This window comes from Ammospiza nelsoni, chromosome 6 (assembly GCF_027579445.1).
Source record: "Ammospiza nelsoni isolate bAmmNel1 chromosome 6, bAmmNel1.pri, whole genome shotgun sequence".
Classification (NCBI taxonomy): Eukaryota; Metazoa; Chordata; class Aves; order Passeriformes; family Passerellidae; genus Ammospiza; species Ammospiza nelsoni.
Window position 1 is genome coordinate 59,765,097 of NC_080638.1, and position 24,319 is coordinate 59,789,415.

Sequence of the window (24,319 nt, forward strand, 5' to 3'; positions counted from 1 at the left end):
AAATAACACCAAATTAAGAAGTATCCTGCTTACCACCAGCTCGGTGAACATGGCATCCAGCTCCTCCACGGGCGGCATGGGCAGCGAGGGCTCCATGGTCTGCAGGGCGAAGCTGCTGTCATTGCGCAGCCGGTACGTGATCTCGGGGTGCTCGCTGCTGCGGAAGCAGCAGAAGATGAAGGAGATCCCCCGGCCGCTCCTCTTCCTCGGGGCCATGGCCACAATCCCGCGTGTCCCTCCCTGCTGGGCGCTAGATCCTGAAGGGAAGAGAAGAGAGGAGGCTGGAGCAGGAGCCCCGCGGCGCTGCGCTCCCGTCCCGCGGTGGGAGGAGGGACCGAGCCACCCACGCACTCGGCACCGAGGGGAAGAGCACAGACGGTTTTCGTGCCAAATATTTCTGCTCAGATTTGACGTTTACAGTCCTGGCAACCTTGAGGACCACGCAAATTAAAAAAGATGCATTTGCTTTGCCTCGTGCCAGAGCTGGCAGCCGCAGGGGTCACCGCTGTCCCCATGGGATGAGGAGTCCTGGGCCTCTCCCAATCCCAGCAAACCTGCACCAACCTCCCATGCCATGGCAGCCAGCCCCCCTCATACCCACACCTCATATCCCTTCATGCCAGGGGTATGGAAAATTATTCAGGGAACTGCTGTCAGGAACAGCTGGATGTCCTCGGGGCCACCAGGTCCTCACCATGGATGGTTCAATCCTTGTAGAACTCACATGGCTCAGCATGCCTTGAGCTGAAAAAATATCCTGCATGCTTCCCCCAACTCTTAAACGTGTCCCTAAACATCCACCAGCAACCCCCTGTATGGCAGCTCCTTTTCATGGAAAGTTTTGCTTGGCTTTAATTAGATAAACCTTACTTGCAGCTCCAGTAAATATTTACAAGAGGCGATTTCAGCTGATAAAAATCACACGGGGCCGGTAGCTCAGATTTTCCTAAGCTGTGCTGACGTCGGGCATCGCTCGCCCTGGCAGCTGCTTGGGTTTTGCTGATTTCTGAAACTCTGGTTGGGAGCAAAGCTCAGGGCAGGAACCATGTGCCCTGCCTGCCTAATGATAGCAAGGATCAGAAAAAACTGCCACAAAATTGGGACTCTTAAGTCAACAACACAAGAGAGTCACCTATGAGGAATGAGGAGTGTGGAGAAACACTCTAATGAGAAAAATCAACCAGCAAAGTAGGGAATTTTTGAAAGCCTAAACATTTGTCTTACAAAGTTACACACCCACATATTTTATCTCTGCGAAACAAGACACTGAGATGTTAAGAGACTGGACAAACAGCCAAGGTTGAAATATGGATGACTCAGATTTATTAACAAAGCTATGAAGAGACTCGGGGAAAAAAAGGTCAGCATTTGGAAAGGAGTGTCTGATCTCCCTGGAGCCTGCCATTCCCTCCAACTATGGATTTATACAGCAGAATAAACAGCTGCTGTGCCCTGTGGAGAGCCAGGGATGGGGTTTGACCTCAGGGCAGACCCTGCACCACCACAGCATGGCAAACACTGCCCTCTCAAAGCAGGGAGCTTGCAGAAAATTCCAGCTCTACCCACAGTTCTTTAACAGAGGATTTGACCCTTGAAATGATCCCCATGGCACGTTTCTAGCACATGGTGTAATCATCTGCTGAACCACGGACGATGGGAAACAGCTATTGGATCTTCACGCAGGATAATCCCAGCCTGTGCAACTGCTCTGTGCCCAGCCTGGAGAGTCCCCCCCCTTCTTGAAGGGCCCCAAATCTCATTTCACATTTTTTACATCTTGGATGTAGAAATATGCAGCCGCTGGAGGAATTTCAGCTGCCATGAGAGCTCTCTCATCACGGCTCCCCGGCAGCCAGCACCGCAGCAAATCCATTAGCAGCCTGCTGGCATCCCCTTGGTGTCAGCAGGGCTTGGGGACCTGCTGCACAGCTTCTCTCCTAAAGAAGGGAGGGAAACAAAAAGCCAAAGGCACACAAGATTTCTGTTCACTCCAGTATGGGAGAAAACACTGCAGGTTTGGGTTTTAAAGAGCCACAAGGAGCAGGGTGCAAAGGGAGAGGCTGCTGGTGGCTGCTCAGCGCTTTGTGCCCAGCACAGGAGCTCTGTCCCAACCCACACTGAGTCCTCAAATGTGAAAAGTTTGGTGATTCCAAGTCCATGGGTACAGCCACACCATTCCCAAAGCAGTTCCCGCTCCAGGAGCTGGTGTGGAGCAAACAGACCCAACTCTTCCACAGGGCATTTTCCATCCCCTTTTCAACACCATGTCAGCCTCGTCCCTGAAACCTGCTGCTACATACAAGCTCTGACTTGGGCTCACAAAAACGTGTGGAAAGCTTTCATCAGAACAACACCTGCTCTTCAGAGATGCACACTCCTGACAATGTTTTATGAGCAGTCTGAATGACAGAACAAAAGGCAGGGTTTTATTTTGGGGTTTAAAGCAGACAGCCATACAGCAACCAAGAAAAGGTACTTTTGAGCTGCTTCCAGCTCTGGAGCTACTGAGGTTCCTCATTTTCATCTATAAACAATTTAAAAAACCAAACCACCCTATAATGTAGACTGAGTGGGCTGTAGGTTATTAGCAACCAAGGCTAAAAAAAGGTTAGGGAGAGAATATGTTAGCTACCAGGCAAATAGCATTAAACCTTCAGAAGGCTGATGAATATTCATTGACATGATGGATCAAAATCAAAACACAGCTCCCTGGCAGGTCCTTGGGAGCTGCGGACAGCAGCTTGCATAGTCAGAACAAAGTCCAGCTACACAGCCTCCTCCTCCCCTGCAAATCCTGCAGAAATTGGTTATTCAAGAAGAAAAAGCAGCAGCCCCTGGCAATCTGGAGGCTTGTGTTAAGGAGAACAGAAGGGACAAGTTCCACGCCGCATCATATGTTAAGTGTCCTGCTCCCACCTCCTGCTTGTACCTTTGACTGCTAATTAGATCAATAAATTTAAGTCAGATTGTGATCTGATGGTGCCTTCTGGCCTCTACTATTGAGCAGGCCAGAATAAATTAAGCTTAATTGCCCCTGTATGAACAGAGCCAGGGATGACAGGCTGGGAAGGGTCACTGAGGGAACTTGTAGCCAAGCCCAAATCTCAAGGCAGGACTGATGGGACTGAATCATTCCCAAACAACTCTGTTTGCACAGAAACAAGGGTGAAAATGTATTTGTGATGGGTTCACACTGGAAACCCAGACTGAAGAGAAGGAGGAGAAGGAGCTTAGCTCATGTGTGTGACCAGGACGGATGGAGGCCATCCTGCTCAGTGATACCCAGAGATAGAAGTTTAGTTCTCCCCAGCCCTAAAAAGAAAAGCATCAAGCCTGCATCGCCCTGAGCAGTGTTTAAATGAAATCAGTCATTAGGGGAAAACTGGAGCCTGGTGTCGCTTCCGCCTTTGCTTTAAGGAAAGGAGAGCAGCAATTACCACTTGCATATTCAACAGCCTCCTCAGCAAGCTAAATTAAACTGGAGCAACGAGCTGCCAAAGCCTGTCTGTGACCGATGCCCCAACCAGCTGGTTGGGAGCCAGCACCGGTATTGCAGCACTGCGGTCTGCAGCCTAAAAATACCCAACAAGGGCACAAACACATGCAGAGGAGCAGGGGAGCGCACGCTCCCCTTCACACCCGCCTCCTCCAAACCCACTAAATCCTCAAACATGAATATCAGCTTGTTGTTTTCCTGGCTCCCCTCCCAAAGTGAGGAGGCAAGATCCTGAGTGAGCTCTGGCTCTGAATGTGGAGCTTTATTCCAGGTGGTTTTGGTGCAACAGCGCTCACTGACCGCCTCTGCCTTGGTGTCCTCACCAAGTTGGGAATTGGTGTCCTCACCAATTTCAGCATCTTGGGCCATGTCAAGCTCTGCCTGCCTTTACTCTGCCAGAGCTTCAGCACAGCCTGGGATGCTCCCAAACAATGGAAATATTCCAACTCTCATCCATCACTGCACAGCAACATCCTTGGCTGGTGATGGTGGCTTCAGCAAGGACTTTAGGGAGACACCACCACTGTCACCAAGTGTTACAGCCCGGTGACCTGGACCCCTTTCCTCAGCTCTGAGAAAGCAGGAATTTGGCATTCCACACAGTGCACCCTATAGTTATCCCACCCCACCACTGAGCAATGCTCATCCTCCCTCAGGGTTTCTCCCCATGAATTCAACACCCAGAGCAGGGCACAGTCCAAGCCACCTTGCACTATTTTTCTAAATAAACAATTCCAGATGATTTTTCCTCCCATGTAAGTCACATCCAGACCTCCACAGCAATAAAAACTGGATGCTCCCACAGCATTTTTCAGATCAGCTGTCCATTTGCAGCATTCCCTGAGAAGCACCAAAGCCCTTCCCAGGCACATTTTCATTTTTCACCTTACAGACCCAAGACAGTCAGCATCTTCCTTGGCTCCACTCAGTAACCCAACCTCTTCTTGGGTTTGGTTCTGATTGTGAGCCCACCAAAGTGTGTTCATGGTGCTATGCTGATCCAAAAGGCAGCTGCACATTCCTCTCAAGAGAGAAAAGTGCTCCTCCATTTCACATTTGCACCAAATGTGAAAATGAAAATGTGCAATGGTGCATGAAAACACTTTTTACTGAGATGGGAGTCTAAGGATTATTCAATTTTAAAAATATAAGGTTTGACATTGAGCTCTTGCATGAATGAAAAGCTCAGAAATAGGATTGCCTTCCTCTGAGCAGGAATCATCTCCCCTCCAGCACAGAAGCTTAAAGGATCTGAGCCCATTTCCAGCATCACCACTGTGCTGAGCATGGTGCTGCTATCCCCAGCACAGCTGCTCCTGTTTAAAACAACCAGAATGATTTTTTGGCCACAAACTCTCATGCTGATTTCTGAAACCCCCTTTCTCCAGTCTAAAGCTGTTTTCAGGCATAGGCTGTACAGGGGAGCAATGTTTGTGTTTGGTGGAAATCAGTGCACATCATCAGGAGGGGGCAAAAAGCCCAAAATATTCAGCTAAAAAGCTTTAAACTATTGATTGCTTTTTCTCCACCCATTTACTCTGAGAAGAGCAGCCCAAAAGGGATGGGAACAGGACCCTTTCCATGATGCAGCTGCCAGGAGGAGCCTGACTCATCACCAGTGCATGACAAGAGCTCTGATTCTCAGCACAAGCAGATCTCAAAGACTCGGGTTTCGTGGATTTATAAATACACCTGCCAAATCCTGAATTACCCTGATCCTCTTTCCCCATCCCAGAAATCCTATTATACTCTATGATCCCAACAAAATGAGTGTTTTGTGTCTCCACACCTTGCCTGGGCTCCCTGGTACCTGAAGGCCACCAGGACCCTGCCCCTGATGCCATGAGGAGATGGCTGCTCTGCTCACTCCAGCAAAGCCCCATCTGCCAGCATCATCAAAAACCCAGTGCTTGCCTAAAATGTGTCACCCCCTCTTTCTATTTTTACCATTTGTTGTGGCATTTGTCACATCCTGAAGCACACATCTGGGCCTGCTGTCTCACAAGAAAACATTTCACTCAGCCCAAGGGCAGACGAGCTTTGGGGGCTTGATGGCCACAACCAGCAAGAAAAATTAGACCAATTTTATTACAGAGCCAGTGAGGGAAAGACATAGCTCAATGAATTTGTAACACTCCAGAAAAGCCCTCCTTTTTCCACTTTACACCTAACAAAGGTGCTGGGAGAGACTTTTGTTTGTTTGTGTCTGAATGGGGCTCCCACCTGGAGGTGTTGATGCTATTCAGGGAAAAGAGCAACAACCTCCAGGGTGCAGTGAGAGTGCCATGGCCTGGCCTGCCTGTCACCCCTCCAGCACATGAGTGAGGTCCCTGCCAAGGGAAGCACACACACTGCTGGCTCTGTAATCCACTTTTCAGGGGGAAGAGCGCGGAGCACAGCAGGGTGAGACGGGATCTGCCTTAACACTCTCCAGCTGAAATCAATCCTTGCTCCCTTTGCCAAGCCAGCCAAAGTCTGGAGAAGGGGATGGCTGATGGTGAGCTGCAGGATGTCCATGGAGGTTGTGACAGATGAGCAATGCCACGATTGACTCTCACAATTAATGGACAAATATCATGGATTTAGGCTGAGAAAAGTTTTATAGATTTATAGGTATGCTGTACTGCCTCGCGAGGTTATCAAGGGACACCTGGGAGGGCTGGCTTGTCACTGTGGTGGCATCTGACCTCCAGTCAGGATCTCCACCACTGGAGAGTGAAAAAGGGGTTGATGGACAGAACTTTGGGAAAGGTTAAAAGGGAAAAACCATTGTGAGGGGGCTGAGCACATGGCAGGGAAAATCTTTTGCTCCCAGCGCCGTAACCTTTTTTCTTTATTCAGTCTTCTGTTATATTTTTGATAAAGTTTAATAAACCTTCCTAAACTATGAAAAGTGAGTAGCCATTTCTCACACAGGCCATGGAGACAAGCTTGGATCCAAGGAGAAGCTGAGGAATTGCAGCATCCATCAGGAGCTGGGCCAGGGAATCTGTGGTGCACGGCTCGGTGCACACATTAATCCAACCAGGAAGGATGCTGCTGCTGCAAAACTTTGTTTGGTTTTTGAGGATTAAAAAGCAAACCTTGCTGGAAGTTTCCCAGCCATCTAGATGGTGAGCAGCACAGTAACACAGGAGGTGACAAGTTCTCCACTAAAAGGGTAAATTTCATCAGTGACAAGCTGAGATCCTCCAAACCACTACAGATCTTACAGGAGCTCCAGCAGATCAGCTCAGGCAAATACCATTTATTCCAGGAACAAGGACAACAACATGGAGCCACAGACAAGACCCAGTTTGCAAACCTATATAAATATATATATATATTTCTTGATATTCACTAGGGTGAATGAGTGACCCAATTTTACAGACACACACATTCCATTTTCCCAGAAACCAGGCAGATCTGTGGTCCTCTTTTCACAGAATCAAACCAAAAAAGTGGGGTGGGCTGGCACTGGTGGGAGGAAGAAACAGTTCTCAAGTCACATAGCACTCCTTTATCTGTTCCCCATGATTTGCACCCTGAAACCCAGGCACAACAACACTTATCCAAGCCCAAGAGACTTTCCAGGAAGGCAGAGGGAGGCAGAGCTGGAAGAGCATCCAGGAAAGATGCTGGGGCATTCCCCTGACCTCCCTGTGTCCCAGCCAAGTTCTAAAAGGCAACACAGGAAAAAAAAAAAAAAAAAAAAAAAAAAAAAAAAAAAAAAAAGAAAACCACTTTTGTTTTGGGGCAGCAGCTGTCAGTGCTGCATTGTGCTGGGGCTCAGAGGGGCAGACACAGCCCTTTCAGAGCTGGGGTTACCTGCAGGGAGGGATTTGCACCCACCCAAGGCTCTCCTGAAAGCCTGAAGCCTTGCAGGGAAGATCTCCCAGAATTTCTCCCGTGCCATTTGAACCTGGTCTGGGAGTGTCTGGGCTGGGTGATGCCCAGCCTTGTCCAGGCAGCCCTCAACGACAAAACCACTTAAAAGAGAGAGATTCAAGACCCTCTGGGCAGCTCAGGGGGCTCCCACAGCCTCACTGAGCATCCTGGGGGGAGCATCCTCTTCCATCCTCCATCCCTATCACCCAGCACAAGCATCAATCCAGCCCCTGTCCCTCTCCACAGCTGGTTTTGGCCCCAGCTGTGAGAAAACTGCTCATTCAAAGCACACCATACCTCCAGAAGGTGCTAAAAGCAGCTGTAAAGCCCAGCCTTGCACTGATTTCCACCAGATAGCACAAGTTCTGACTCCTCCCTTTGACGATGCAAATGCTGTTAATACAAACTCAGCAGCCTGGCAAGAGAGAGAGGAGCTGCATTTCCCACTGGAGGAGGAGATTTGTTTGCCCAATTAGCCTTTTCCTGCAGAACAACAGTTCAATCAACAGCCTTCCTTTATTTTAATTCTTCCCCTTTTTTCATCCCTGCTCGTCCAGTGAATATTTGGGCCGTGCCTGTGATTAATTGTATGCAAACCCTCAAATGCTGAGCTTTCCATTTCACTGCTCCTCATTTCAGCAGTGATCCCTGGGGTGACACTGGCTGAAGGCAGGCAGGTTTTTTCTTCTTTTAAAGCTTCTTAATTTGGGCTGCACAAAGTGGAGTTTCCAAGTTTCTCAGCAGCAGATGCTTCCAGTCCATCACCAGAACAACATCTGCCATGGGGCCACCACCAGGACAAGGCAACAAGGAGCTGCTGGCTGAGTCCCAGAGGGTTTTTTTGGGTGGTGTTTGGAGTTTTTTAGCATTATCTGTGCTTAAGGTGAGGCTACTGGAACCACAGGTGTGTGACCGTGTTCACAGGGTCTCAGGTTGAGGGAAGAGTTGAGGATCTGACTCCATGTTTCAGAAGGCTGATTTATTATTTTATGATTTATATTACATTAAAACTATACTAAAAGAATAGAAGAAAGGATTTCATCAGAAGGCTAGCTAAGCTAAGAATAGAATAGAAAAGAATGATAACAAATGTTTGTGTCTCAGACTCTCTGTCTGAGCCAGCTGGGCTGTGATTGGCCATTAATTAGAAACAACCACATGAGACCAATCCCAGATGTACCTGTTGCATTCCACAGCAGCAGATAACCATTGGTTACATTTTGTTCCTGAGACCTCTCAGCTTCTCAGGAGGAAAAATCCTAAGGAAAGGATTTTTCATAAAAGATGTCTGTGACACAGGTGTTGAGGCATTTTGTGGTGTGGAGCAAGCTGGTTTCTTTCTCTCTCAAAATGGAAACTGGATGAAGGCTGCTGGAAACAGGAGTCCTTCCCAGCAGGGACCCTGATGGCTAAAATATCATTAAACTTCAAGATACCATTAAACCCAGACTACTGAAGGTGCCCAGAGCAAACAAAACACACTTGTCAGATGTCTCAGCTGGCCTACCCATCTGCAATGCTGATTTTCTTTTAAAGGTTTTTAAATTCTGATGTTAATCCAGAGTGATTTTCCCCCCTTAAGTACAAACCTGGGGTTGAGAATTCCTTGATAAATATGTCTAATGGCAGAAAAGGCCTCCTGGCCACTTTTCCTCCCAGTGTGACACTAATACCTCCCTGTGCTCCAGGAGATGAACACCAAAAAAACAAAGCATGTGAGCTCAGAGCAGGCACAACGTGATCCCAACAGCTCCCACCCAGCCTGGGAAAAAACAGCAACTTTTATCACATTTCACTGAAATACTGTTGGCATTTAAATGGAAAAAAAAAAAATCAGGCTAGCACAGCAAGTGAAATTAATTGGAAGGCTTGGTCAGACTTATTTCATGTGGCTACAACACAAAATGTAGCTTATGGCAAAAGCTTTGACCAGGATGGATCTGCACCATCCTGAGGCACAGGGCAGCAGGACTCGATTTTCCACCAGGACAGCTGCTCCAATCCACCACCTGCAATTCACAGGACCTCTCTTAATGGGGACACGTGGTTTTAATTGCCTAATTATCCAGCTTCTGACAGAGGGGAGGGAGCCTTCCCCACATGGCTGCTGGGGATGGACCAAAGGAAAGCTGCTCTTCTCCTGCTGGAGCATCCAGAGGGAACTGTCAGCCCAGTGGAGGTCCCAAGGGGATGCATTTAAAAATCAATAGAGGCTATTTTAATGCTTAATCCAGGAAAGTATCAGCATCAGCATCAGCAGTGTCAATACTAACTGAATTTAAACACACTGAGTACATGCACAGGATTGTTAGTTTTTCCTCTGTGCATTGATTGAACCAAATCTGGTTTTCCCCAGAGAGTCTGAAGTCCAAATAAGGCATGCACAGCATCTCCAGTGCTTCAGGCAGCTTCATCTCTATGTTCTTCTCACAAAATGAGCCTCTCCACCCCTCCTGAGCAAACATTTCAGTGAGGAAACCCCCTGGAGGGGCAATATCACAGCTACAGTGATCACAGGCTAAATATGAGAGTGGATTTCTCTTCTTTGCAGGTTTTCACACTGCACCTGGCACAAATTGCAGCACAAGCTTCCCACCCCTGTAATAAATAAATATCCCTGTAGATAATAAATAAATACCCCTTGTAGATAATAAATAAATAATTATCCCTGTGGTTATTTGCAATTTCTAGGCTTTTTTTTTAATGGAAAGGGAGATGGTAGTATAAAGCAGCACCAAACTCTGACACCCACCCACTGCTCTCTGCAGAGATGCTCCCACACCTCCACTTCACCCCTCTCACCTTCCCTAAACCAGTCCTGCCCCTTCCCAAGCTGGCTGTGGCTGGAATGCTTGGATTTCTTTGAGAAAGAAAAAAAGGAAACAAAGAGGGAGGGGAAAAAAAAAACCAACACTGCAAAGAATTCCAGTTTTGGCGGAAACCAAACTGGAAAGAAGCATTGACAAACTCTGACACCCACCCAGTGCTCTCTGCAGAGATGCTCCCACCCCTCTCACTTCCCCAAACCATTCCTGCCCCTTCCCAAGCTGGTTGTGGCTGGAATGCTTCATTTCCTTTGGGTTTGTGCTGTAAACTGAGTTGCTAACTCAAGAGATGTTTGAGTCTCTGCTCTCCAGGGCTGGCACAGAGTCAAGGTCTCTGGTCCTCACTCCACCAGAGAGGAGGCTGGGGGTGCCCCAGGAGCTGGGAGGGGACACAGCCAGGACAGATGACCCCAAGTGACCAAAGGGGGGGTCACTATCTAGAGGGGTATTTATTTATTTATTTATTTATTCCAGAGCAGCTGGAGTCATGCTCAGCATTTAAATCTTGGAGTGACGGCATTTGAACCCATCAACACCAGTCTGGGTTCACCCACAAGGCAAACCCATGAGAACTTCACACTTTAAAGAGATGAGTCCGGGGCATGGAGGGTCCTGCAGAGCTCTCCACACCTGGGAAAGGCTTCAGGTGATCAGTGACTGGTGGCATTCCTTCAAAACTCCCTCCTGTCATGGTTTCAGGGCAATGCATTTGACTGACACCAGGCGAGGGAATTCCAGTGAGGGAATTCATCCCCAACACCCTGAAACATTCTCCCATTCCTTCAGCAGCTCTGGGAACACCTCTATCAGCAAAAATGGCAATGGAATTGGCTGATAGAGGCCACTCAGGGGGGCAGCTCTGCCTTCACCAGAATGTCAGGTCTTCCAACACAGCCCAGACAACACCATGGATAACAAAGTGGGGCCCAAAAAATCATGGGACTGAAACCCATGATTCCATTTCAAACCCTCTCCCAGAACACACAGCCTGCAGATTTGCTGCCCAGACACTGCCCTAAACATTGAAAAACAATTTTCCCCCTTTGTCCTAAACTATCACTGGATGGCCTAAACACAGGGCAATGACATAACTGACCCTCAGATCATCCACAATCTTCTGACTGGCCACAGGGGAAGGAAATTAAATGGCTTTTGGATAACAAATCTTTGCAGCATTTTCCAGCACAAGACCAGTAACATGGAAGTGAAAGCCTGAAGAAGCTGCAAATTGGATTTAGGTACCTGAAAATTCCAGATTCACTCCACTACTGCCAGAGTTGTCACAGGAAGAGAGAAAGCACCCTGAAATAATTGCCTCTCCAGGCAAAAACTTTCCCAATGCCCTCAAAATGCAGATTTGTGGAGCTGGCAAGAGCTACCCATCCCCATGGGCTGCAACATGAGCTGTGAGAGCAGGCAGAGAGGAGAAAAGGCATCTTCCAGGCAATCACAGGCATTTTTTTCCCAGCTTAGTGAGAAGAACAACCCATGCATCAACAGGAGCACTTGACACATGCCAGCCTTTCTAAATTCACTTTCAGGAGATTTACCAACACGTCCTATGGAAAAAGAGAAAAGGAATGTGTGCTATGCAAATCCAGCCCCAGACTGCTCCCTGCCTAATCTAGCTTTAGATTCAAATGCTTATTACCATGGCTTCTAATCGGGTCATGTGTAATAGACAGGTTTCCTTTGGGCTCCCAGCACTTCAGCTGTGTTCTTACCAAGGCACTGAATGGAGAAAGAAAAGAGGAAACAAAGAGGAAAAGAAAAAAACCAAACCCCAACACTGCAAAGAATTCGGGTGTTGGTGAAAACCAGGCCTGGAAAGAAGCATTGACACCTACCAGTAAAAGCCAGGCTGATATGCAAACATTTGGCAGCTCACCAAGAACACACTGAATGTCAGATCCTGTTTGCACCCCATCACAGCCCTGCAGGGAAGTGCTGGTGGCTGCTCTTTGCTTCCAGGGTCTCTCCCTTCTCCCTGAGACAAGGTGATGAAATGATCCCACACCCACACAGGACCCACATACAGCAGCACCATGTCACAGACATCTTTTATGAAAAATCTTTTTTTTTTAGGATTTTTCCTCCTGAGAAGCTGAGAGGCCTCAGGAACAAAATGTAAACATTGATTATCTGCTGCTGTGGAATGCAACAGGTGGATCTTTGATTAGCCTATGTTAGTTGTTTTTAATTAATGGCCAATCACAGTGAGCTGGTTTGGACAGAGAGCCTGAGCCACAAACCTTTGTTATCATTCTTCCTATTCTATTCTTAGCCAGCCTTCTGATGAAATCCTTTCTTCTATTCTTTTAGTATAGTTTTAATATAATCTATATATCATAAAACAATAAATCAAGCCTCCTGAAACATGGAGTCAGATCCTCACCTCTTCCCTCATCCTAAAACCCCCGTGAACACGGTCGCACATGCAAATGCTGCTCCCAGTTTCTGAAGACCCTACAAGACAGTGCTGACCCTGTTATGCTACCAAAACTACATTTAGTGGGGTGAGCAGCACTAGAAATACCAGCATGAATGGAAATATTTCCTTTTGTGACTCTCAGCAACACAAGCCACTTTTAGAGTGAGGCAGCAGGATGAACTCACACTTATTAGACACCAGGGAATTCACTGAGGTGAACATCCCCCCTGGTAACACCTACATGTCTGCACAGGGACCTGCAGCGTGGGCTCTCTGCTGTCTCATAACATGGCAAATCCAACTAAAGCACTCTTTATGGCTGGGATGTTCATAACATTTATGTGTGTTCCCTGGTGTCTAGTACAGGCTGAGGTTTCATTGCGTCCCTTAATAAAAAACCTCCCTAACACCCTTCTAACTTGATGGCTGTTTTGACCAAAATTGCAGCAGCCCCACAAATTTGAGATGAAAAACCAAACTGAAAGAAAGGACAAGACCAGACGATGGACTTAGTGAATTGTCAGTGATGGAAGGAGGATCAGATGGACAGACTGACTTTAAAGCTTCCCTTCATTAGGAAATTAGAAAAATCATGGGTTAACTTTCAACAATGAATGTTATTACCAAGCAGAGTGAGGCAGCTGATATTCTGCCACGCAGGCACACGTTTCTCTGTGCTTCATCATTTACTGAATTAATAATCAAATACTTTGAAAAGAGAAGGGAAAAAATACCCAGAGAAACAGGAGGCTGCAGCTCTCAAGTGTTCTTTCTCATCAGCCTGCTCAAAGACCAAGCCAGATTTACCAGAGCCTGCATTGCTGCTCTCCCTCCAGCCCCTCCCCAGCTCACAGCTGCACCTGGAACTGGTCTGGGGGACATTTTTCCTTGCTCCTGTAGCCAAAACAACCAGCAGGGATGGTTAAACCAGGTGGACAGAGCCCTGTTTCCATCCAGCCTGGCCTGGGGCACAGGAGGAGGAAAATTTGTGAGACTCCTTGCCTGAGGACACAGATGGAGGATCTTACGGAGGAGCCATGCCCAGCACCAAAGGAGCCAGGCAAACAGCATTTACCAGGTCACAGGTACTAAATAGCCCAGCAAAGTCATGCTCACTTCTGAAGCAAGAAAGAAAAACTCACATTCCTGTATTTACAGCCATTTACAGAAGTGTCCAGGACAGGGTCATTCCCAGTGATGACTCTGAGGAAGTCCAAGTGAAGAGATCCATGGCACAGAGACTCATGGATAGCTCACACACAAGTCAAAAAATATCTCTAAGCCTCAGAAGCTGCATTGCTGGAGCTGTGGATAACACTCAGGCAGAGAGCATGGCTTGCCTGTGATAAGCCACAATGACAACCCAGTGGAAATGTAAAAATAATTTAATGAATAAGTATATTTAGATTTATAATCCCACAGCAGCTTTATTTATAGAGATGCCAATCACTTTTACACAGATATAAAACTGGCTGGCAGAATGCCTCAGACTATATCCAGAAACCCATCTGTAACAAATCTAAGCTGTGATATCCCTGCATACACTTGGCCAAACAATAACGCCGATGCCAGTCATCCTCACTGTGAATGTGCAGATGGGCCAAGGGGGGCTTGCCAAGCCTTCCCCACAGCCAGAAATGGGTGAATTCCCCTATCACCTACTGGAAACTGGTTGGGAAAAGGACCAGGTGAAGGAAAACCAGTCTCCATCTGGGCTGTGTGGATTGCAACACCAACACAATGCTGGATGGAGAACAAGCCTGCATCCAGCTGGCTGCAGGTGAACCTCCTTCAGAACCTTCCATCACTGAAGTGGGGAGCTGAAAGCAAGGTGAAAAACCCCATGGAGCTCTGCAGCACCTTTAAAAGGTGGGGGCATTAAAGAAGAGCTCTTGGGTATGGTTTTTTTTGATTTAGTTCAAGACACAAAGCTGGGACAGAGGAAGATGAAGGAGAAATTAACTGAAATTAACTGAAAGTCATCACTTGGCTCAATCTCAAAGCAGATGAGGATTTCTGGTGATCCTTGCCCAGGATCTGACAACTTTATCTAAGCCTGCAGATGTCAAGGGGAGAGGCTGCTGTGGATTTCCACAGGACTGGGGACCACCTGGAAAACTGAAAAGTCACAACTAATTCACAAGAAACAAAGAAAAACCTGCTCTTCATCCCAGTGGGCCTTCTGGGGACTTGCTGTCCCAAAAATGGGGCAAAATAGGGATGGCTCCATGTCAAATACAGACTGTGGGTAACTGCAATTCATCCATAATGGTTTCAGTATATTGGCAAATGCCAAGGTGGAAAAGGTTACCCTGGAATATTACTTTGAATAGCTCTGGGAACAAACCCAGCATTAATTTTCAACACTTATTCAGCAAATTATTTGAATAAAATGAGGAAGACTCGTGCACACATTCTGACAGCATTATTTGGTAGATTTTTGCCTCTGCTCCTGAGAAAATTTATGACAAAACAACTCCCAGCAAAGACATTCACTTTCCAGACCAATGAGCGTATTCAGCTACCCTTGGGGACAAGGTAACCTCTCAAGATCCCTTCCAGCACGATTTTAGTGCCATTTTACACCACAAACTATTTTCACACTGGCATTTGCTCTGATTTATCCCTGAAAATAAGTTTGTCTAAAAGAAAAACTGGTGGAAAGAAAAAAACCAGAAACCCTGCAGCACTTTTCTCGCTCAAGGACAAATCAAAGTAAAACAACCAAGCACAGAGCTAAGGCATCCTCGATCCAAATGTTTTCCAAAACATTTCCAAATGTTCCCCAAAGCTTCCAGATGAAGCTTTCATAACCAGGCTGCAACCCCTCCAAAGCCTGGGGCATTGAGCCTGGCATCATGGTGTGCTGCAGCAGAGACACCAAGGAAATGGCTGGGGGTGACTTTGCCAATGACACACCTGCCAAAACACACCCCAGAGCCCTGCACACAAAACACAGAGTTTCAAAGGAAAACTGCCTCTGCTTCTTCCACAGGGCATACTCCAGTGTGCCAGAGGAGCTGTGTGGGCTTTCAGGAGGAGTCAGTCTCTCTGTACTGAGCACTGCTGAGGCCACAGCTCAAGTGCTGCGTCCAGTTCTGGGCCCCTCACAACAAGAAGGACATCAAGGTGTCCAGAGAAGGGAAAGGAGATGGAGAGAGGTCTGGAGAACAAGTCTGATGAGGATCAGCTGTGAGGGCTCAGCCTGGAGAACAAGAGGCTCAGTGGGGACCTTCTCACTCTAACTCCCTGACAGGAGGGTATAGCCAGGTTGGGGTCAGGCTCAGCTCCCAGGGAACAGGGACAGGACAAAAGGACATGGCCTGAAGCTGTGTCAGGAGAGGTTCAGGTTGGACCTCAGGAGGAATTTCTTCACTGAAAGGGTTGTTAAGCATTGGGACAGAGCGCCCAGGGCGGTGGTGGAGCCACCATCCCTGGAGGTGTTCAAGGAACAACAGCATGTGGCACTCAGTGCTGTGGTTTGGTTGACAAGGTGGTGTTTGATCAAAGACTGGACTCAATGATCTTGGGAGGGCTTATCCAACTTTAATGGTTCTATAAATACATGTGGCCAGATGTCCTCACCTTCTCAGCAGGCTTTTGAGTTTATTCCAAGCAAATTAGGAAGATCCTTCCCTGCCTCTCTTTTGGAATTACAAAAATATGTAAATAATAAAAGAATTCAGTAAAATAATAAAAAAAAAAAAAAAAAAAAAAACTTGAGAACCTACTTATGGAATGGTAAGGAGAGGAAATTTTCTACACTCAAGCTAAAAATGCTGAAGTTCTGTCCACACACCATCAAAGGTGGATGTTTATGGTTATTTACACAGAGAAAACTCAGACAGTTGTGGGAGATGCTGGTCTGAGCAGCTGACCACAGGCACAGCAGCCAGAGGATGAGCACTGAGGTGTCAGCAGGGCTCAGCTGCAGGGACTGACCCTTCTGGCACACAGCTGGTGCCCATCCTCATCCCACTGCTGACATCCCAAACTTCCATCAGAAACAGCAGCGCCTGCAAAGCAGGGTCTGAGTCCTCCAAAGCCCAAAGCTCATCCCCACCTCTTCCAACATGCTCCTGGGCACAATCAGAGCCCCTCCTACCAACTGCACATGGGCTTTTGTAGAGTAGGAAAAAAAAAAAAAAGAGCCTTTCTTGAGGATGATAAAGTCTAGACACTACAATATATTTTCCAGCTGATGCAGCAAACCCAAAAAGCCCTGCCTTGATCTCGGACTGTCACGATCAAAGCCACCATCCCGTCCAGAGCCCTTCTGAAACTTTAGCTTCCAAATGTGCAAGCTATTTTTAAAATCTAAACCAGGCCAAGCCTCTTGTTTGGAGTTTTATGAGGAAAACGGGGTGTGCTCCTCCCAAAGCTTCCCCCACCACAGCTGGGAGTGGCTGGTGGGCACATGGTGGAGGGGCAGAGCAGGCAGGCAGCCCCATGGCTGGGGACACCTCAGTGGCACCTGGTGGCCACCATCTCCTTGCATGGGGGGCACAGCTGAACCCCCCAGGATGGCTCTGGTGTGGGGAATATTCCCCATCCTTGACTGAGACAGTTTTTTGGAGACCAAACATGGTTTGCATCCCCATCCTGCCTTTGGCACCCTCCATCACTGAGTGTGTTACACTGGAGACAAAAGAAAAATAAATATCTTGAGATACTTCCATTTTCTACAGAAATTACATAAAACTAAGGAATTTCCTTTACTAGGAATTTCCTTTACCAAGTAGCAGGATGATCAAGTGCACAAATAACATCCAGCTCTGCACCAAGGTACAACCAGGGAAATAAGGTACTCAAAATCATTCTCCAGGCTCTTGGAGCAGGTTTTCAGCTGGCTGAAAGGAAAGAAAAAATACACAGTCCTGCAAAAGAACAGGAAAGCCAAAGAGGCATCAACTTCTGCTTTAAGTGGGATGGTGGAAGACCAGTGAGCTCATCCCAGAGCAGCTGGTGCTGTGTGATGAGCACAGAGTTCCTGTCATGCTGTGGCCTCTGTGGGAGAGGGAACCTGTGGTCAGTCCAAATCACCAAAGCTCACAGTGTCCAGACTGGAAGAAAAAACCAAAGGATGGATGGTCTGGAATGATGAGGAGCTTGGAGAGAACTTTGAAAAGCTTTATGAAAGCAGATGACCACCAAGCTTTCCCATATGCTAAGGTAGACTTTTGGGGATATTCTTCAGAGAAGGAGACAGGAGGTGGCTGACACTGCAGGAAGAAGAGAGCAACACAGAGCATTCATTTAAATAGCATGCTCCAAAGCTATTTAAAATCCAAATGAGGCTCCCTAGTGAGCACTTAATTTAGCTAAGCAACTTCCAAAGCATCAGGCAAATGAGCCACATCATCTCCTCTTCCTCCCAGCATCCTCTCCATCCTCTATCATCTCCCTTCCCCTCCATGCTTCCACCAGCTCTGCTCCTCCTCCCCAGCTCTCCCTGTGCCCAAACCCAGCAGATCTGTGAAAGGCCCAGTGAAACAGGCAGGGACACACGGGTGGGATGGGGATTAGAGACCTGCCAGCCCTCCAGCAGCCCTCCCTGTGCCAGGCAGCAGCACTGGCTGTGCTGCACATCACACACTCCCAGTGCTTCAGGAGGTGTTGTCTGAGCTGCCACCAGCTTTCCAGCTGGGCAAACATCAAGGAACAAATCAGGCTGACAGGCTTTCTTAGGAGTATTTCCATCAAGCAGGACTTTTCCCACTCCACACACACCGGAGCAGACAGAGCAAAGGGCACCAGCAATGCGCTGCTGGCTGTGACAGCCTCACATCACTCCCAGAGGGGACAGGGGATTTACCAGGGGGTCTGTCTCTCCAAATTGTCACTCTGAAGCTGGGGCAGGATGTGGGATCATGCCCAGCTTCAGCTCTGCCACAACAGAGTCCAACTCATGCCCCATCACTCGTCTCTACTCTTCTCAACAAACGCAGAGAGAAGATGGACTTCAACCTCAACCTGCACACAAACAATTCTCCCTGAAGCCACCAAAGCCCTGCAGATCCCTTTGGTCCCACCTTGTCCCCTCCAGGCCCCTTCCCTTTCATGAGCTTCTCCCAGGAAGAACAAAGCCCAGCTGCACACCTGTATCTCTAGGAAAGGCTAACACAAAGCTACCAACCTCAAAAATTTATGCTCCTCTCACACAGGGAAGCAGAGAAACTGATGGCAAAGGCTGTTTCTGGATTCAAAAGTATCTAAATCCATCAGGGAAGCAGCATGCACCCCAAACCCTCACTCCCAGGGTTTGCACAGGGGACATAATAAATGAGGCAGCAAAGGCAGCTGACAAGGCAGCACCTCAGAATCCAACTTCTACCACACCAGCTCAGGCAGAAAGAGAAAGCAAACAGAAGAAAGCAAATTGTTCAGCCCCACACTGCCATCAGAACAGGGCCACTCATGTGCTCTTGGTGACAAACACTGAAGAGAAAATATCCCACAATCCACTCAGGTTCCAGGCACAAACCAGGGCTGGTTCAGCACCTCACAGCTCTCTCTGTGAGGCTCCCCAGCCATCTCACCCTCCTCTGCAATGACCTCCTGAGCCTTTCTCATCTCCTGTGCTAGAGATGGGAAATGTGTGCATTAACAGCCCCCCTTCCCAATCCAAACATGGCAAACAGGCTGAAAAACAGCTAATTCCCAATCCTGCCAAACTTACAGTGGTGACTTATTTCCACACAGAGCTGTGATTTTTATAAGGGATACCAGTGGGTTAAGGAGTCAAAGCCATAACTGTACGAGTGAAAGCAAAAGCCTTTCATTCCTGTAAGGTCTATTTTTTCCCCCCCTGCTCCTGAAATGACAGGGAGCAACACAGCTCCTGCCAGTTTAGTGGGGTCAAGGCTTGGCTGGGAGCAGCCTCATTAAACTGGCTGGGTGTTCAGTGCCAGCCCAAACACTCAGTCCTCTGATCCCCACATGACGGGCTGGGAACCACCACAGGCAGCTCACAATTAAACCCGTGACAATCAGGAAAAATCCGTACAACCCTCCCCCAAGCTGAATCCACCAACACCATCCCCACCCTCCCTGCTTTCGTTTATTTATTTATTTGTTTACTTACATAAGCCTCATGGCAGATAACTTGGAGGAAATCGGATGCTTTAATGATTAAGCCACACTTAGGCAGCCCTCTGGGAGATAAATACACCCTTTGGTAACCCTGCAACAGAAACAGAAGGTACAAACAGACAGTAACTAATTATTCTGATTAAATCTTGGAAGACCTGAAATACCCGACTGCAGCAGAACAAAGCCAGCGTGCGCTGCTCGTAAAAAAAAAAAAAAAAAAAAAAAAAAAAGTCACACCCTTTTTTTGAAAGAATTCACCCAAATAAACCTCAAGTGCTTCTGTGCTGTGTTTGTTTATGTGTTTTGTTTCTTAAGGTCTAGGCAGCTGATAGGAAATCTCTGCCATACCCTGGAGGGATCCCGACGCCTTCAGCTAAAATTAGACTTCAAGGGAAGGGGGAAGGCGGCGTCTCCAACCCACCATGCACTCCAGGAGAGGAGTGTGGGGGTTTCTCCTCCTTTCCCATCGAAACCAAACACAGAGGGCTTTGGGGATGAAAAGAAGTTCAGGAAAATAAACAAATAAGGTGCACTCTGAAGGAGAAAGGTGGGGACAGCGGGTCTGCCCCACTGCTAGGTGTGGGCAGGTGGGGAGGCAGCTGAGTCACCAGGAATGAGCAGGATGCAATGGGATGCTCAATGCAGCACTGAGAGGAACCTGCAAAGCCCACCAGCAGCCCATCCACCAGTGTGGATATGGAGAAAGGCACCTGCTTTGTTGGTGCTCAAGGCAGCCGTGCCAGGAGCCTGTTACAGTCAATGCTGCAAACCAGGACGAGGGGATGTGCTCAGCAGACATTCCCGTGCTCTCCTTGCCTTGGAGGAAAACCAGAATTCCCCTCCACCCCTCCCCAGCACACTAAATGCCAGTGGAGCTCAGGGGAATATTTAATCTCAAACCTCAGCAATCAATCAGTTCACCCTCATGCATGAGAAAGAGTCACAGTGGTAAGCACCAAATCCCATTTCCATCCAGCAATAGGATGCTTTAATTATGCACAAAACACTTCCCTTTTAACATAAATCCTGAGGAGATCCAGGCAGCCCCCAGGTTATGGGTGGGGAAGGACATGGTGATGGGGAAGGGGTGGAAGAAAGGGAGGAGAAGCCATTATGGCAATTATTTAAAATGACAACATTCTATGGCTGCTCCATTGTTTGACCTTGTGTTTGCTGTCCCAGGGGATGTGCAACAAGCCCAACAAGAAGCCCCAGAAGCTGCATCTGCTTCTTTCCAACACACCAGCAAGCATGTGGGAAAGAGGGCATGGAAGATGCAAGATGGGCACACGTGCCCAGGCTGTGTGACACAAATCACAGCAATGGAGCCTCTCCACTGGTGCTGCCAGACTTACCCCAAAGCCTGCTCACTTCTAAAGGAGCCTTCCTAGCTGGGTCTGAGCAGGTTTGGGATCACTCCCTGTTATTTCCAAGTGCAAGAACCATCAGGACCATCACACAGCTGCCAGTGCAACAGGTAGGCAGCTGTGAAATTCATCCCTCCTTTGTCCAACCAGACCAGTACTGAGGAGCCCATGGCCACAAACGGCCATGCTGAAATATATACATATTGTTTTTAAATATTAACACATGCACAGACTTTTCTGATGTATAGGAACAAAAGAGGGGACACCCTGCTGAAACCCCATGTGCAGCTGCAGTGCTCTCGCAGCGCAGGAGGAAATGAGAAGCAGAGAGCAGGCACACACCCGCTTGCCACGGCGTGTTTTGGCTCTGGGAACGTTTCTGAGTTCTCCAGCTTGAGCTCTGACCTCCAAGAGATGTAAAATGGTTTCAGTGCTGCTCTGGAGGAGAAGTGGAGGGGTCCCCGGGGGCTCAGCCAGGCAGGTGGAGCAGGATGAGAGGTGGGGTGGGATCCAGGTGCTCACAGGGACAGCTGAGCCAGTCTGTGCCCCACCAGTTCAGAGGCTTTCAAAACACCCATTGTGCACAGGAATAGGTCAGGAACAACCCCAAACCCCAGTGCACAGCAGAAAGCAAGGTCCCCTCATCCATCCATGACCACAGTGCTCAGATAAAGCAAGGGAAACAAGCTAAGGACTGGGGGGAGTTGGGGGTACCTCAGACTTCTCAATGTGTTTCTGAACCCTCTTTTCCCAGGCAGATCCAGTGGCAGGCTTTGCAAACACATGTGCATTGCTTCCGAGGGGCTCATAAAAGCAGCTTTTGGGAGGGGAGGTGGTGCAGAGCAATGGGAATTTTTCAATTCTTCTTGAGAGGAAGCATCGCTCAGAGATGTGGAAGGAAAACCTACCTGTAACCCAGATTTCTGCACTGTGGTCTCTTCAAAGGGGAATGATCCCAGCCCTCCCTGTTTTTTATTGGCTTCAATTTCCCCAAGATCTGTAACGTCAGGAAATGGTTGGCACAATGGACTAAGCCCTCAAACTCCACACACAGGGAAACCATTGCTTTTACCCCTGCCTGAACTCTCCAGCCCACCCCACGAGGTGCACAATAATTAACAGGGCTCAGGCACCATCAGATGCTGGCAGCATGTTCCCAGAGGATCCAGCTGTATCCTCATCCTCTCCCAAAGAGCAGAACTTGGCAGTGCAATTCAGGACAGAGATACTCCGTGCAGTATCTAGAGCAAATTAAACCTCCCAGGCACAGCAGCAAGCATGGATTTATTGATTCATGGAAAACGTCCTTATACATCACTTCATTCAGATCAACGGGACAAGACAAAAGCAGGACTCTCCTCAGCAGTGAGAGGCTGCACTGCAGCCCTTTCAGTCACACATTCCAGCAGAAATCACTTTTTCAGAGCAGACATTTCTTACATTTCAGACATTCTTACATTTTTTGGGGGCCTGGCAGAGTGCAACACAGGGGCCAGTGCAGATCTGTGTCACATCTCACCTGGTCCCCACCTCTCTGCCCCACAGCATGCAGAACCAATGGGTGATTTTTGCAAGAAAAAAACTGCTTGACATCATTTTCACAGCTGCAGAAACTCCATCCACACCTGCTGCTGGCTTACACAGGGCTGCAGCCACCAGGTGGGATGGGACACAGAGGCTGCTGCCCCCAACAGCTTCCCAAACACTGCCCCAGCCACTCCTCTGGGGTCTGCTCACTGTGGGACAGGGAAGGGGGACTGTCACCCTCATGAGATGTGGCACAGATCCATTAGGATCTCTTGTGCATTGTCCTCCTCCAACCCTGTGAGCAAACATTAGGAGTGTTTGCTCTGAAAGTGATTTCTCCTACAGGATGGGGCTCCCAAACACTGCAGCTTGCTGATCTTATCTGCTTTTCTTGCTACTGATGGCTTAATGTGCTTTCACCAAGCTCAAACTCCCTTCAGGGCTACCTGTGCTCTGCATTCAGGACGCTGAGCCAAGGTTAAGGCCACTTTCTGCAAATGTTTGTTCCAGTAGCCAAATGCAGCTCAAATATAAATAAACATCCAGATGTCCCCATGCCTTGTTCAGGACTGCATGCACCTGGCTTTGGCTTCCAGGCATGGGCTGAAGAGCTGCTGGATGCCATTTTATAGATTCTTGATGAAAAGGCAAGAGGAGCATTCCCATTCCCCAGCACAAAACATTTCCCCAGATTTCATGCACGTGCAGCATTTCCCTGGACACTCATCAGCCAAAGCAGGGTCAGGCACTGCCTTTACACCATGGGTTCAGCAGCAGCCCTGCTCCCAAACTGCCTCTTTTGCTAATCACGGCTCAAAAAGCATCACTGACAGAAGGACACAGACTCAAGCTGCACCAAGGGAAATACAGGTTGGATATTAAGAAAAAGCTTTTACAGAAAGGGTGATAAAGTTCTGGCATGGCTGCCCAGGGAGGTGGTGGAGTCCCCATCCCTGGGTGTGTTTAACAAAGCCTGGATGTGGCACTGGGTGCCAGGGTTGAGTTGAGGTGTTGGGGATGGGTTGGACTCGATGGTCCAGAAGGTCTCTTCCAAACCAGTGATTCTGTGGTTCTGTGACCCAGTGATTCTGTGAATTCTGTGACAATGCTACTCCACAGCTCCAAATCACTGCCTGTGCTCCCTGTCCTCTTCATGTTACCTCCCAGCTTTGACAATCAGCACCACTCAGAGCACCAGCTGAGTCACTGGAGGCTGCTGGATGCCTCCAGGATGGCACCCACCTTCCAGGAATGCCTCTGCCTCCTGTGAACTCCCCCGCTGGAAACACTAAAACCACAATTATCTCAGCAGATTAATAACAGCACAGCATGTCTGGCAGCAGTGTGAGGCAGGGGCTCCCAGCAGCAATGAGCTGAAGCTAGCAGGGCACACAGGCACACACAGCTGTGTTTGTGGTCCCTGCTGATCTCAGGCACCTCCACCCTGCCAGGCTGCCTCACCCCTTCCCCCAAACACACCCCTTTCCCTTGGCACTGATCAGAATTTGGATAAATAAACGTGTCTCATCACATCACATCACTGAACCCACCGCTGTGGGGGTGCCATTCCCATGTGCACTGGCTTTGGGGCAGCCATCAGCACTTTATTCTGCAATCTCAGGTGTGATGTGGTCCCTTGGCTCCTCCCAGCCCCAGGGCACAGCTCCTGGCTCCCCAGCATCCTCCTGGCTTATTGAAAGGGCAGGGAGGTGAG

At 48.4% G+C, this 24,319-nt stretch overlaps 1 protein-coding gene across 2 annotated transcripts in view; it reads right to left on the reverse strand.

Annotated features, from left to right (window-relative positions):
• Positions 1 to 24,319, reverse strand: part of DAAM1 (dishevelled associated activator of morphogenesis 1) — a 94,945-nt gene that overhangs the window by 55,644 nt on the left and 14,982 nt on the right. For both annotated transcript variants that reach the window (XM_059474317.1, XM_059474315.1), the window contains exons 2-3: positions 19,704 to 19,802; positions 34 to 257 (exon numbers count right to left, since the gene is read on the reverse strand). In XM_059474317.1, coding sequence (XP_059330300.1) covers positions 34 to 216 — 183 coding nt within the window. In that variant the 5' untranslated portion in view covers positions 217 to 257; positions 19,704 to 19,802. The remainder of the gene's footprint in view (positions 1 to 33; positions 258 to 19,703; positions 19,803 to 24,319) is intronic.